Here is a 16007-nt window from a genome sequence, read left to right on the forward strand (position 1 = left end):
CAACAGGAAGCATAGATATCTCGTGCATATCTAAAGATTAAACCACTTTTGCAGGGATTATTTTAATCTGGTAGGCACTATATTAGGTGATTATCATCACATTATAATATTTCTGAAAACTAAGTGAATGATCTAGGAGCTTATAGTAAACTATTATTTGGGAAAAAAAGATACAGGGCTGAAGTTTCTGTTGTCACTGATCGTTATTACTTCTTACTTAATGGCTACTAGCTGTGTCTAACTAATGCATCATCTGAGCATTCCAAAACAACTTCATGCGAAGTCGGTCAGATAGTTTAAATCACCTCTGAGGTGGTAAATCTATAAAAGTTTGTCTTTCTATGCCCTTGAGAGCAAATAGATTTATTGTCATAATTATCTGCCAGTCTTTACACAAGAAAGCATACATATTACCTTGTTGTCTGTAATCAGAAATGTCTGCAAACAAGAGATCTCTGACAGACTGATGGCAAGAGTTCTTTATTAAAAAGCTGTGTGAACAGGAAGTTATATTCACTTAATCTTTTCACATAGTTGGTATATATACTACGAAGACTCCTATTGTAGCTGGACTGATAGAATTTTATGGCCTTTGATTACCTCACAGAAATATATATGTGAAAATTATTACAGCTGAAGATAAACATTTTGCAAATATTTTTATGCATTCCTGGTATCATTTATAAATGAATGATTTGAATAAGTTCAGTCTTAAATATGAATAAAAATCTATGCATACATTCAATAAGGATCAATGTTTTTCCTTATCAGATAGATTTTAATCTAAGAAACTATAATATTTTATCATTTTGGACGGGGGTTATGAGGACTATGGCTATACGCTGTTTATATTTTTTCAGGAAAGAATACAGCAATTTCAGTAATGCTACTGAATGGTTTTAGCTGCCTATTTTTCTCATCTTTGCAGATGAGCCTCAAAACACAGAAGGAACGAAAAATAATACAGCAGAAACAAGCAATAAAATATATGTTTAATTTTACATAAAAAAAAAAAAAAAAAGGAAAGAGATGTAGCTTTTCTTGTCTTTAACTTAAACTAGAAATTTCCAGCTGAATTGCAAAATTGCAAACAACTATTTGAACTCAGAGTGAATCAACCACTCAGAACTGCATATCGTCAAGAATTTTACACAGGCAAGTGTACTCTAACTGTGAAAGGAGTAAAATATTCATAATATCTGTGACAGGCCCAAATTCAAACACTTATGTATACTATGACATTTTGTAACCAAATGATAGCTGTTCATGTTTCCACACAAACTGCTGCATGAGAACAGAAGGTTAGACTTCAGCACAAACATAGAAGAACTGCCATTTTTGTTGTTTTCACCTGGTTAACATGTTTTTTTGTTTGTTTGTTTGTTTGTTTGTTTCTGCAAGCACATATACTGATCTGTGAATATATTAAACAAAAAAAAATAAATCATACTAAGATCAGATAATAATGCACATTGTCTTTCACAGCAATAACGCACACCATAAGTCTAACCTCTGACACAGTCACAGGTTTTATCCCAGGGCCCCCAGTCGATCAACCTAGGAATAAGAGCCACAAGTCTCCAGTGCTGTTATGAAATGGAAAGGAAAAACAGGTCTCTCACGTGTGAACAGGAATTTTTAAGGGTCTGAAAAGACAAGATAAGAAGCACAGAGTGGGACATCATTTACACACACAGGTATTTATGATTTGTTAAGCACATGATCACCATCTTCGGACCCTCAATGCAATTTCTTTGGATATGAATAGAACACACCAACATAGGTTAGTAACTCATAATCCTCTGAAAGCGATAGACATTGCACAGCCTCGGAATCAAAATGCATTTTTTCCTGATTTTGGACTTCAATATGACTTTAGAAAAGAAAGAAATAATAGAAACAATAGGGAAATCCACAAAGAATTAATGCCTGAATTGGTAAAATAGAAACTACATTTTGGTGATTGAAAATGACTTTGACCTCTTCAAGCCAATTGCTATTACTATTTAATATAGACAAGAAAACTGAAATTCCACTAAGAGCATTGAAAGTTATTTACATGCTTTCAAAAACAAGTTTTTAGAAAAAAATATATGAAATGTAATAAGTTGTCAGCAAGAAGTTAAAAATGACAATAACAGCTGTAAATGTTTGTCATTTGACAGCTGGAACAACGCTAGAAAGGGTCAACCAAAAGAATCTCTATCTCAACCATCATTCATGCAACTTGGCTACACACTTGCTGTTTTAGTTAGGTGGCAGCTTAGACATTATAGATGTCTAAATCAACTTTTTTGTACAGTAAATGTTCCTCTTTTTTGCATTTTTCATGCTTTAATTTAAGTTTTTATTTAGTCAAGGACATTAAGAGATAAAAATGAATGCTCTGTTTAATTGGGAGGGTTGAAAGGTACAAAAAACAATTAAAAATATAAGTCTATCTAGACGCCAATGAAACACAGTAAAGACAACCCCTACATTTTTGCTTGATTGTGTTATTTTTTAGAGCAGAGCAGCACTTCAGTGCACTTAGTCTTCATTATGAGATTCACTATATTACAATACAACCCATGTTCCTAGAGAGATATATATTTAGACTGAAGTTTAAATTAAGCTGGAAGCAACACCATTTTTTTTTTTTTTTTTTTTTCTTCATTCTAGCCTGAGGAAATTTTCATCTAAATATTAATATCTTTAAAATCATCACTCGTGATCTTCTGAGGTAGTATTTATCCATCTTTTTGTAATAACTTTCTAAATAAGGCGTGCATTTGCCTGCACATTTGAACATAATATTAATTTTAAAACATGGAAAATCAGTTCCAATGCCTGAAACTTAAATTAATTATTTGAAAGTATAATATGCCAGTTAGTTTTATTTGCGTTTTATCTCTGATATTATAAACATAGACTTCTAGTATGTTCTGCAGCACTTAAACTGGTTCATTATACAGAGACAACTTTGCTGGTATTCCTTTAAAACCAAAGTAAGATATATATTTTTGGTCTGATATTGAAGGAAGTCACAGGAAAGAAAACTAGCAACCCACAAATTCTGTCACTTAGTACTGCAGTATTTATAATTCCCTAAAATTGCCTGTTTCCTGAGCATTAATGTGTGAAAGCTGAAAGCCAAGGGGAACGATCTCATTTAAATATTTAAGATAATTTATTTTGGCCCCGATAACCTACCACATGCTACAACTACTGTCACAGACGTACTGCTATTTACTCCTATACTACTATACACTCAAGTCTTCAAAGTTAAAAACCATATTTTTGAAAAAAAAAAAAAAAATCACAAATTAACTACCTCAATGGAATTTTTATCAGACACATTTAAATGGGTTTTATTTTTAAAGGTCTTGGCAATTAAAGTCTTAGGGATACAGGAACATTTATTTGAAGTTAGCACTTATTAAGAAAGTTCCATAATTAAGACTGAGAACAAACAAATATCTGTTCATATTTTAGATTTTAGCACATCATCTCACTAACATCACTGCTAAACAGTATAAGCAAAAGTATTGTTTCAGTGTAGTTTGATCATGAGGTATTAAGTACATGTTTAAATCTCAGCAAGAATAGAGCTTTTTCAGGCCATATTGGATAGTTATTTTATTGAATGGAGTTGTCAACACGTTTCAAAGGAAGAGAAATTAAAAAAAAAAAAAAGTTAAAATTTAGAGCTTGCTGTTCTAAGAAGTACTCAAGAATCTTAATCTGAGTGATTTCTATTCAAGGACACATTTACGCCATAATTAAACTAGTAAAATGTACACCTTATTTGCGTAAAAAGCTTAAACCAGTTCCTGCTAAATTGTCCTCATGAATAACTTCATATAAAAGATGAACTCTTCACAGATAGGCAAGAGCAAATACAGATAAAAGGACAAAGAGGGAAGAAAGGAAAAGGACAATAAAACTTGGAATTAAGCAAACAAATATTATTAATTGGTAGAATACCAATGTGAGGAATGAGAGCAGCGTTGAGCCAAGATCAGAATTCTGCAGAACAGTAGATGCGAATTCTATGTGAAGGGTTCACAGAGGTTAGTGAAGAGAATATGACACTAAAATGATAATAAATTAATTAATGCATTGGAAGCAGTATAGGACAATGAAAATGACTGAGGGAGGTAAATTTGTTACATGCACTATTTAATATAGTGGACACCAAAAGTAGAACAACTGAAGGGTAATAAAACATAATAGTGTTTATCACAAAACTGATGAGAACAGACATCCACTATAATACATTTCTGAAGTAGAGTCATTGGTTAAATATGTTTTTAGAATATATGTCTTCAGTGATAGCAAACCTTTTTTCTATTAATTTGTATGTTTTCTATTAATTTGAAGTTTTCTTAAACATGTCACTTTCTACTTCACACAGTATACCATTTTATAAAGACATTTTATAACTACATATTTAACACCTTTTCAGCACTATGAAATATTTACAATTTGTATTTAGTTGTAGGAGCTTATTAGCTCTATATTTTCATCATTTTTAGTCAAAAGCATATGCTTTTTTTTTTTTTTTTTTTTTTTTTTTTTTTTTTTTTTTTTAGGGATGCTACAGATATCTCAGGTCTCTGTGTTTTTATACTAGGTCTCTATACTCGGTCTCTGTGTTTTTCAAGGCAAAATCTGCCCTTCAGTTTTGACACTAAAAGGCTCTATGCACTGTTTCTACGTTACTTTTTTATATTAAATAGGTGCTTAAATATATGCCAATTTTTAACTGAAATAAAACAAACAAACAAACAAACAAACAAACAAAAAATACTTGATAAAGACTGTCAATTGTTGATGCTTCTGAGCCTCCAAGTACTATGACTCTTCAGTCACAGTATTTCACAACCATAAATGAAAACATCAAACACACATTGATGTTTATGTTGTCAATTCAATTGGTTTTGTCACTTGCCAGAGAATTCTATAACATTTGGGTAAAAGGAAGAAGGCCAACAACTAATGGACAGAGAACAGACTATCCATTAATAGGGATAAGGGATCAGAATTCACCTTCAGAGTAGATACAGAAAATTCATCAAAGTTGTGTGTGTAGTACTGCACAGAACTTTCTGACAAAAAAAAAAAAAAGTACTTTTTATGACAGATGTTTCTGCTTACATTTTAAAATGGAACAAGTCTTGGCACTTCTGGATGGCAAACTTTGTAGCTAGAAAAAATTATTCTGTCTGAAACACACTATAACAAGATATCTTGGCTATAATACCTACATACCTTCTGAAAATTTTTAATCGTTAGGAATAGAGAGGTAGCTGTTTAACTCATGGAGGAGGAGTAATTTGTTTTTGTCCTACATGTCAATCTACCGATTTTTGAAGCTTACAACATCACTTGTGTCCTCCTGGGTCCATAATAATGTGAATTGTCTTTATCCAAGTGCCTAGCAAATCATTGTCACATAGCAGCATTCGACCTTTCTTTTCAATCTATGCACTTTTCAGGAGTTATAAATCAGTTGACTTTCAAGCTCGATGAGATGGCATATGCCCTGGTTTGAAGAACAGATGGAGGCTTGGGGGAAAATTGTTTCTGCAGGCTTGCTACAAGCAGCACTGCTCCATAAAAGTGAACCATTCGCACTAATTTCTCACATAAATTATACAGGCAGGGAGCACCAGCCCATTCAGCAGAAAATCTTTCATCTAGCTTTCAGAGGTCATTTAGCAAATTTAAATTAAAGTTATTTCTGATACATGGCTGGGTTTTCATTCCATACGCTTTCAAGAGATGGCAATTTACATCAAATAAAGGGATGGCTTTAATTGTGTATGCAGGGAAAAAGGAACAGTAAATTAACTGCCACAGTATTACTGTTTTCTAGAATCCTGGGATAAGATGCAGCTATTAATTAGTCACAGAGGAATTTATAATTGAAATGTGGCAGCTTAGTACTATGGGAATCAGGTAAACTGTCACTACTCTTTGTAAAGCTTGTTTTAGACTCCAGCTGAACACTAGTATCCAAGTTCGGCATTGATGTTGTTAAGAGAAACGAAATCTGAGTCATGTCCAGTAAAACATTCTTTATGTTTTAAGGGAAACATTATTTTACTGTTAAGCAAATGTACATGTCCTATTTTCAATTAAGTATTGATATTGATTGAGTATATATATATTTTTTAAAATAGGGTACTTTACCTAAGCATGGAGAAAAAAGACATTTCATTAGATTTTTAAATTATAAATATAAAAGGAATGGAAAAGACCAGAGAACTGTAAAAAAAAAAAAACAACTCTAGAAAGAATTAGCTTTCTGTGATCCACAAGTAGTATGAAGGGAGAGATGGCACTGAATAACCTTTGACACATAATTTCTGTTTCATAGAAAATAGTAGAATGAATGTACAAACTAAACACGACCTATGAGAACACTGATAAGTATTGAAACAGTTACTTTGAATTTTATGGGATTTCATAAAAACATAGTGATCTGATGAAGTGTTTTGAAACAGCATTTTGATAAGATTCTTTTTGAATTGCTAAAATTGCAAATGTCTTCTTAAAAGTGAATAATTCTAGCTTGTGACCATTTCACATCTCAGAAAACTGAGTTCTTTACTATTTAATTTTCTGATTATTTTCTAAACTATTCCTTTACATTAAATCTGTTAATAATTTTTATTTTATTTTTTAGAGGCAGCATTTAGAATTTGTTTCTCCAAGACTTTTTTTTTTCTTTGCTTCAAATCACATTCTTGATTTCTTAAAATTTTTATGTAATATTTCTGGATTAAGAAATTCCTGCTTCCAATTGCTCTGTCTTGAATCCACACTGCAATTTGCTGCTATACCAACAAAACTGTATTGGAGACAGGCTTAAACAGGATCACTGAAATGATTAAAAAAAAGGAGTCCTCCAGGGATGATGAACAGACATCTATTGCAGAACAAAACACTGAACAGTGTCCTAAAACATTAATGAACACATTAAATAAAATAGAAAGTAGCATCCACTGTGGCTAAACATGATATGTGGCCACTCTTCTTTGTATACGATCTTTCAAAAACCTTTATTCTGCATGACAGTGTTTAAGAGGGATTTACAGTATTTTTTTTTCAATATGACAGTGTCCTTGCAACATCTTTTATTAAAAAGGGATTAAATACTTTAACAGAGAACAGAAGCATAAATAAATAAATAAATCTATCTCTATATATGAAAATAAATTTAAAAGAAAAACTTTGTTTTACGTAGACAACTTGTTCTTTCCGCTTTCAGATATCTGAGGTTGCAATTCCACAAGCAGCTAAACTAATCTAGTGGTTCATTGCTGTTGAAAGAATAAAAGTTTTAAGAACCTTCAGCTCTCTCTCATTCTTCGCTACTGTTTTACTCTCCTTCATCAACACAAAGCTTTAGCACTCATGGACCTCTTTGTAATCAAAGTTTGCAGGACTGTGAATGTGTTGTTAATCGAAAAAAAAAAATATATATATATAAAAATATATATATATATATGTACATATATATATATATATATACATATATATGTGTGTGTATATATATATATATGTACATATATATATATATATATATATATATATATATATATGTATGCACAATCCAAATGCATGACATTAAGGACAGGAGAACACTGTCTTCTACCACCACATCTATTTTCTACAATTAAGAACTAGTTTTGATACCAAAGCTTACACGAGTCCCTGAAAAGAAATAAATTATATAGGGAAGAGAGGATGAAGAAAAATCAAAATGGTAAAAGTCACATCCTTATTGAATATAGCTATGCTGGCAAAAAAAAACATTAACTCCAAAAGACAAAAACCATATTCATTTTGACATTTGTGCTTGATAGAGAAGTTTGTGGTTTTGAACTTGGTCTTTAGTTCTTTGAAAGTGCTAAAATAATTTTGAAGAATAGCAGCATTTTTTATTTTATTTTATTTTTTTTTACAAAGTATAACAACTTTTGTAATGAACCTGACTCCCTAAACAACTGATTTTTCAAACATTCTGACGACAGATACAGAGACTGCATATCAAATATATTCTTAATAATTCGGTAATACTTCCTTGGTATTATCAACTTTTTAAATAAAAGGTTTAATTGCATTCTGACCTTTTTAAATGCGGCAATGCACATTTGAAAGTGGAAGATCTTTTCAAGACCTGAGCCATGAGCTTTTATTATTCACAGCTCAGTATGAAATTGTGAAAAAGAATATATTACTACATTTTTAAAATAAAATTGTGTTATACATAGCTAAAGGAGAACTTAAGGATCCCAAATAAGTAGGAAATAAATATGCTAACTCACTCATTTTCTAAGAAGATTACTGTCCACTACTATCTAACTCTAAATTAACAACAATTTATATCCTAAAATTTTACATTTCACCCACATCAGAGACACAGTTTCCAACCACACAATTATTAACTATTCTCTGTTTCTGGACAAAATCAAATGCTTCAAATTTGGAAAGATCCTTGAACATTCATTAATCATTCAATTTAAGAAGTTTATTTTTAGATCTCAAAAGCTAATGCTTTATCCAAATACGAGTATTGTGTATTTGCATCAATTGTAAAGTACTAATATTTACACAGCTCTATTTAATGACCACAGAGGGAGCATGAAAACAAAGGATTTAAATTAGATATTCAAGTGTTATACTGAATGCACACAATTTAGCAAAGAAATTCACTGACTGGCAGTACATTCTCTGAATGGGATGAATATCCTGAATTCCCTTGATATGGATTCTTTCACTTTAATTGTACTCAAAATCAGATTTTTTCTGGCGAATTGTGGAGATGGTGAGTTTTCTTTCAAGACAGGTCAAAACAGGTTTATTTGAACTTGCAATAATAGTAAAAAAGAGGGGAACGCAGAATCTATATAGTGTGGCAATGGTAACTTATCAACCATTATGTCAATATTATGGGAGTATTCAGAGAGATGCCTTTCTAAGACTTATGCTGAGAATTCACATAGAAGCCAGATCATGCTATAATGACCTTGTAAGTGAGATTTAATTTGCTTTGGTTCTGTTTTTAAGAAAAGGTGCCTATGTAAACACCGTGATTTCACTGCACAGTTTAATCTTGTCTAAATTTACAATAAATTTGGAGTAGGAATGCCTTAGTCCAATGGAATGTAGTCCATTTTGGAAGTAATCCTCCCAAAGGTATTGTGAGAAACAATATGCAACCAATAACACAGGTTCAGGCGAGAGTCTTAGTGACACAGCTTTTTTTTATTCATGATTCCAATGGTGGGCATCCTGCAAGCAGGAGCACGCAGTAGATGTGTATCATAACCTTATATCTCCTATTACCCAACACTTGATTCCTCCTCTATTTCCTTATTGGCTGAGAACTACAGTTTCACAACCTACTCAATGCTTGTTACTATATGATACATGTACAATTTTATTTAACCAACCTTTAATTTCTCCTTTTCCACCTTTTTTCTTCTTCTCTCGTGACTGGAGGGACCTGTGATTTTTTTTTTATTTATTTTTTTAGTTTTTATTTTTTGATGATTCCACAACTGCTTGTCTTGTTTTTCTTAGCCATCCTGCTCATTTGGGGACAGTAGGACCTTCTATTGTCCCCTTATCTGCTTAACATACCCCCCACTGTTTTGCCACCATTATGCCTGCACAATCACTTTTGAATATGTAAGGTTAGTGGAATTTTCCACTGCAGAAACATAACTTTATTCTTACAGTATTATTATTTCAGAATCAGAGGGTCAATACATGCAGTTATTCAGAAGTAGTCCCGATTAGTTCTTGAACTTAAAATTTATATCCTGTCTGGGTCTACAATCATAGTTGTATGTAGCTTGCCCTTACAGGAAATTAATCATGGGTTTAAAATAAGAGATAACCAGAACTCTTATGAAATCAAGGGTCATTTGTGCATGTTAGTCAAAGATTTTTGTCCCCGTTAACACAATGGGGACAACACATGAATATATTTCATATTCTTTTAGATAAAATGTCTGTTGTGTTCACAGAATTACAATATTGTGATTGTTTCAAAAAAAAAAAAAAAAAAAAAGTCTGATAATTACAGGTTTTTTTGTTGTTTTGTTTGTTTCAGTAATTACCAAAACCCTAACCAACCAACCAAAGAAAAACACTGCATATCTTTCAGGAACTAATAAAATCCTATAGTATTTTCATCTGTCAGAATAAATCATGTTTCTGAGACCCCCTTGCATTTTCTCTCATGCACCACTGGGTAGACAAACTAACAAGAGTGAAATGAACCATGATATACATCACATATAAATAAATATTAAAAAAACCCTCACAATCAAACTGATACTGTGCAATGATAGCAGAAGTAAAATAACACTTTTTAAAATTTATTTTAGTAAGCTATTTTATTCTTTTTATCCTTTCACTAGACCTATCTGATTCATACAAATAAATATAATTCAGCTGAGATTTTTTAGAACATTTTCCTTGACATATTTCATCAGTAAAAGTATTTTTTTTCCATTTTCATGAATTGAAGAAGTATTGAGTAAATTATATTACTAGAATAATTACTTATTTACTCAGGGTTACAAATGAATATGATAAACAGATTAAAATGAGCCATTAGACATATAGTGGCTATTTTGACTATTTATGTGTCCTTAAAACAAATAAAAAACACAGACCTTTACTTTATCTGCACCTTTAAATAATAATTAATGCTGAACAACCTTCTCAGCCTCTAGCAGCAGCAGGCAGTCTCTAAGACACTAGAAGCTATCTAACATTAAGTTTGAACTAGAAAACTCCTATTTGCCTTTTTCATCTACTTAAACTGCACAATAATCAATGATGGTTGTGTGCCAAATTAAACAACAGCCTGAAGTAATTCTACTATCTCAGTATTGTTTTCTTGAGTGCCTGCCACAAAACTCAGCCTAGATTGATTTGTGAGTAAATCAAATGGATTGAAATAATGGAAATAAGCTTGGACCCTGCCATGCTGATGATATAAGAATAGAATAGTGTGCTATTATGCTGCCTTTTTGGATGTATACTGAAGTAGTGATAATTTGTTTTGAAAGAGAGGATGAACAACAATAGCAAAGAGAACTGTTGCATGACATCATAGCCCTATTCCTCACTAGCTACAATGCCAATGTTTTGACATTGCTAGGTGAATATTAGGGAGACATTGGAGTGATAAGATTGCAATTTGCAATAGGAAGAAATACCTGCTGGGTCTTTGACCAAAGACTCTGATGTTAAGATTGTTTTAAGGCAATATATCTTCAAACAACTCAAACTGACAGACACAGTGAACAAATGCTTATTTTAGAGGATCAGCTTTTGTTAGAAGGCTTGTAGAAAGCAATGTAGCAATAAGTTAACCAAGCAGCCAGTAGCATCATCTGGTGGAATACTAATTCTTATAATCATAGAATCATTTAGGTTGGAAAAGACTTCTAAGATCATCTGGTCCAACCTTTAAACTAGTATTGCCAAGTCCACCATTAAACGACATCAGTAAACACTACATTCACAAGTTTTTTGAAGACCTCCAGGGATGGTGACTAAACTACCTCACTGGGCAGCCTGTTCCAATATTTCACAATGCTTTCAGAAATTTTAATTAATAACCAACCTAAACCTCCCCTAGCACAACTTAAGGCCATTTCCTCTTATCACTTGGTGCTTAGGAGAAGAGACCAATCCCCACCTCGCTATATAGCTGAAGTATGTACATCAAAAAGCAGCTAAAATGAGGTAAATTGTATCTCTCAATCTGATTTGGGGAAATTAGAAGTTACAATGCTTCAGGAAGAAAACTAAATTCTAATAGATTTTTGTATATGTTTGCAAGTCATCTATGGATCTTGCCTGGTGATGAAAGATTAGAGGGCAGACTTAAGTTGTAAACCCATGATTTTTAATTCAGTAAGGTCATAACTAAGGTTGCCTAAAGAACAGCTGCAATGGAATCTCATTGTGATCATGTGTAAGGTGTTGGATAGAGTTTCCCTTCATTGAAAGAACTATTAATAGTTACTTGAGCTGATCTAACATTGCTATTGGTAAGAAACTGTACTTTCTCACAGCACAAATCCATCTTCTATAATTAAATAGGCAAAAAAGCTATCTTAAAACCTAGTTACAAACAAACTATAGTGCTACTTATCAATGTATAGGTCTAACCTAACCCTGTTGCCATCATTAGCAGCAGAATCAGTTATCAGTTAAGATTGCAAAATCTCTCTCTCTCTTTTTTTTTTTTTTTTGTCATTAATTCATTAATATAACAATGTATTTAAAATTGTTATAACTTTCTTGACATTAAATATTTAAAACATTCTACAAATCTAACATATTTTGCTCATTCATATCATGTTCATTTTCTGTAACTATCACTGCTTCCAGCAAAATCTTATTGTAGTCCAATAAATAACACACAGGAAAAAAAAAATCATGATAACCAAAATAATTAAATAGTAGGAGCAGGTTAAAGATCAGCATTCATTTTTCAAATTAAATTTAAAAGTCTGCAGTGGTTACTTAGAAGATTGGCAAGTTTTACAAATAACATCACCAAGCCTTTTAGGGAGAAACACAGCCGCATTAGAATGGAGTCATTAGGCAATACATTTATTTTGAAGCCAATTAACCTTTTGTCAGAGAAATGTCGTAGCTGTAATGGTTTCAGCAGTGGAGGTCAGCCTCTAACAGGGGCACGTATGACAGCGATTACGCTGTCTGACATATGCTGTAGACTGAGAGTACAGCTGTGGAATGAGAATCTGCCTTCGTTTGTATTCTGCTCTGCATTTTCAGGGAGCAGCCAATCTTGACCTATCCATTTAGGTAATTAAAGCTTCTATTTGGAAGTGTCCTGCAGGAAGGTGAAATTTGGGGTAGATAAATGGCTGCTGCTCACTGTAACCAGCCACTTCCATTATTTGATGGACTGCCTGAAATAGGCTGCATTGCCAGGTCCTCATAAAAATAGAGATGAATTGGGCAGGAGGCAATTCTCTAAAGGCAAAGCAACTCTGTCATCTTCCTTTTTGCAGCATATAATTTAATTGTTAGCCAAGGTAGACAGCTGACTCAGGGACCTTTCTGTAATGTCTTTCCCACCATCTTCCATTTGCTAAGAAATTGCTTCAGTTTATTTACTTATAAGCCAACTTTGTTTGACAATGAGAGGTGTTACTTCAAGAAGCTCACAGCTGTGAAGGCTGTCACAGCTGTGCCATGACTTACCTTCCAGGCTATTTTGTTTCCTTTCGTATCATGCTCAAGGGCAATTGGGAAGTCTCCTCGCTCATAAAACTTGCGAAATGCTGTGGGCTTTGTTGGTCTCTCTTTAAATGCTCCTGCAAGTGGAGGACCTCTTACCTTAAACAGAAATTAAAACAAAAAAAAAAAAACAACACACCATAATTCACTGGTAATTCATTTTTAGGAAAACAAAACAAAACAAAACAAAAAAAAACAACAACAACAACAAAAAAAAAACACAACACTATTTATATGATTTAAGATAGAAACAAATTAGAAAGTCATTGATCTTTGAGATTATAGTTTGCTTTCTTCTCTATATTATACTTCACTTCTTTGAAAGTACACTTCAGCAATCTACAGGTTTTATTAATTGCTTTTGTTGTTGTTGTTCTTAGTAGTTGCAGACTCTCCCATATAAACTGTTTAATAAAAGTGGCTACCTCAGTTCCACTGCATTTTTAAGAATAAAACATCATGAATGTATCTATGCTATATAGTCGAAGTTCTTGGACAAGTAAGCATTTTGCCTTAAGAAATATATTTTTTATTTGTTTCCTTATATAAGTCATTTGGCTCGGTTTCTATCTAGTGTAACTGTGCTGTCTTTCCATTGTCTTTCCCTGACCAGTTCCTACTTCACCAGATTCACTCCTCAATTCCTATGGATATGGCTTTCATAGGACTTCCAGCCCCTCAGTACTGATGTCTGAATTACTGAAAGAAATGCAAGAAAGTCTCTTCTCAATCCACTCCTCTCTGTCTGTGTTGCCTTGGAGGAAGAAATTTGATTAAGCTCTACTTGGTACCTTAGCTGAGTTATGTCTGGTCAGAGTATCATGTAGTCTGATTGCCAGAATGACAATCCAATTCCAGAATGTCCACACATAATTTATTTATTTATTTATTTATTTATAGACAAATCTAGTAGTAACAGCAAGTAAAACCTGGCACAAAGGTAACAGAATTTGAAGTACTTATAAGAGACCTATTGTTTAAGCTAATTAGCAAAGCTAATCTTAAATGCTAGAAGAGACTAAGAGGGCTAAACTAATCTCAAATGCCCTTGACAACTGATTATTCCTTGAGAAATTCTTGCCTCCCCCCCCCCCCTTTTTTTTTATAGCCATGTATCTGAGATAAGAACTTCCTAGAATTCTCTCCATATCTCTTTCATCAGAAATGCCATTATGACTTGCTACCTTTTACAATACAGAAAGTGTCATTTTTGAAAAAAGGTAAGAGCTTCAAGGATCATAAATCATACCTAGTATTTTGTATCGTTCTAATTGTCTCTTTACATTTCCATGTCTTTCAATAACCTTGACGTTAGTTTCTAGCAGTATATTCATCTTTTCGTTGAACAGAATACAAGCATCTAACATCTTTTGCTTCACTTTTTCTATTCTGTAATTTAACTGTGATAACTACAGACCAAAAGTGACTTTGCACTTTTTTTTCTCCAGAGTATTCTGACATTTTTCACTACCTGTAAGAATGAGGTAGTAGGGTCAACTAATGATATGCTTACACTGTACTTTATTGCAAATCATTTAAACTGGGGTTTCTAAACTGTGACCTATTGCTACATGGTATTATCACAGATAGACCATGTCTAGTGAAAATAGATTTGTTATGCATAGCTGTAATTTTGCTTAGTAAACGCATCTGCAGCAATTGAGCATAACACTTCAAGAAAAGCATTTCAAACCAGTGAGAATAAATCTACACTTATTGTTCTGCAGAGGCACAACTTGTTCTGTGCCACCAGTATACACGTAAGTACTTTCACTTGCCTTTAGATTTATTTACGTATATTATATATATATATATATAATATATATTTATGTATATATATATATTTTTTTTTTTTGCATTTGAGGCAAGTCTGTAAGTCACTGGTCATTTGAGGCCACTAGAAAAGCATCTATGTACTTTTCATACATTTTTCAGTACTGGTATGACCTGCACACATCCTTTAAAATATGTGTTTCCATAAAATATTAGGAATCATGGTTCTATTAAATTTTGAATTATGATAAAGAATGTGTTGTCTTGCTTACATAAGCTACAATCTTAATTATTGTGGCAGACTATCCTCATTAGAGGTAATACAATCCCAAACTACATCTTATCTGCAAATAACCATTATTTTTCCCATGTTAGTAGTTTTGATATGAACTTTTTTTTCCCATGGCACTTTTGCAGATTTTCTGGAAAACAAGTTTGTGTTAACTCAACTTCTTGCAGGAAAAAGTTGCATTCCTTGCATTTCCTTGCATTCAGTTTCAGTTCCTTGCATTCTTCATGCAAGAACCAAAAAAGTAGAAGGAATAAAGTTATCAATTCCTCTATTATTTCTCTAATATCCTTCTATTATATATAAAAAGTGTTTCAAAAATTGACCATAAATCCAATTGTCTTTCCCTTTACTGCTGAAAGGCTGTTGTACATTATTCTTATTTCAATGGTTACAAAACACATTTTAAATAGTATGTCAACTCTGATCTGCCACCTCTAAAAAAGATATGGTAGAATTAGAAAAGTTTCAGAGGAGGACTATCAATGAAGTTATGGAACAGCTTTTATATGAAAATAATAATAAACCAGGAAAATGATTGCTAAGGAGGAATAAAATAAAGACTTATAAAATCATTGCTTCATGGAGAGGATGGATAAGGACTGATTTTCCCACCGTCCCCTTCAGTAAGAGCACAGGACATGACAACAAGCTA

At 32.6% G+C, this 16007-nt stretch overlaps 1 protein-coding gene across 2 annotated transcripts in view; it reads right to left on the reverse strand.

Annotated features, from left to right (window-relative positions):
* The window catches only part of PACRG (parkin coregulated), a 221237-nt gene that overhangs the window by 156897 nt on the left and 48333 nt on the right, over positions 1-16007 (reverse strand). The window contains exon 3 of one of the 2 annotated variants that reach the window (XM_084514661.1): positions 13255-13389. The exons of the other annotated variant lie outside the window; for it this stretch is intronic. Coding sequence (XP_084370787.1) covers positions 13255-13389 — 135 coding nt within the window. The remainder of the gene's footprint in view (positions 1-13254; positions 13390-16007) is intronic. 2 annotated transcript variants of the gene reach the window in all.

The sequence above is a fragment of the Aythya ferina genome (genome assembly GCF_964211825.1).
Source record: "Aythya ferina genome assembly, chromosome: 3".
In the NCBI taxonomy this organism is placed as follows: domain Eukaryota; kingdom Metazoa; phylum Chordata; class Aves; order Anseriformes; family Anatidae; genus Aythya; species Aythya ferina.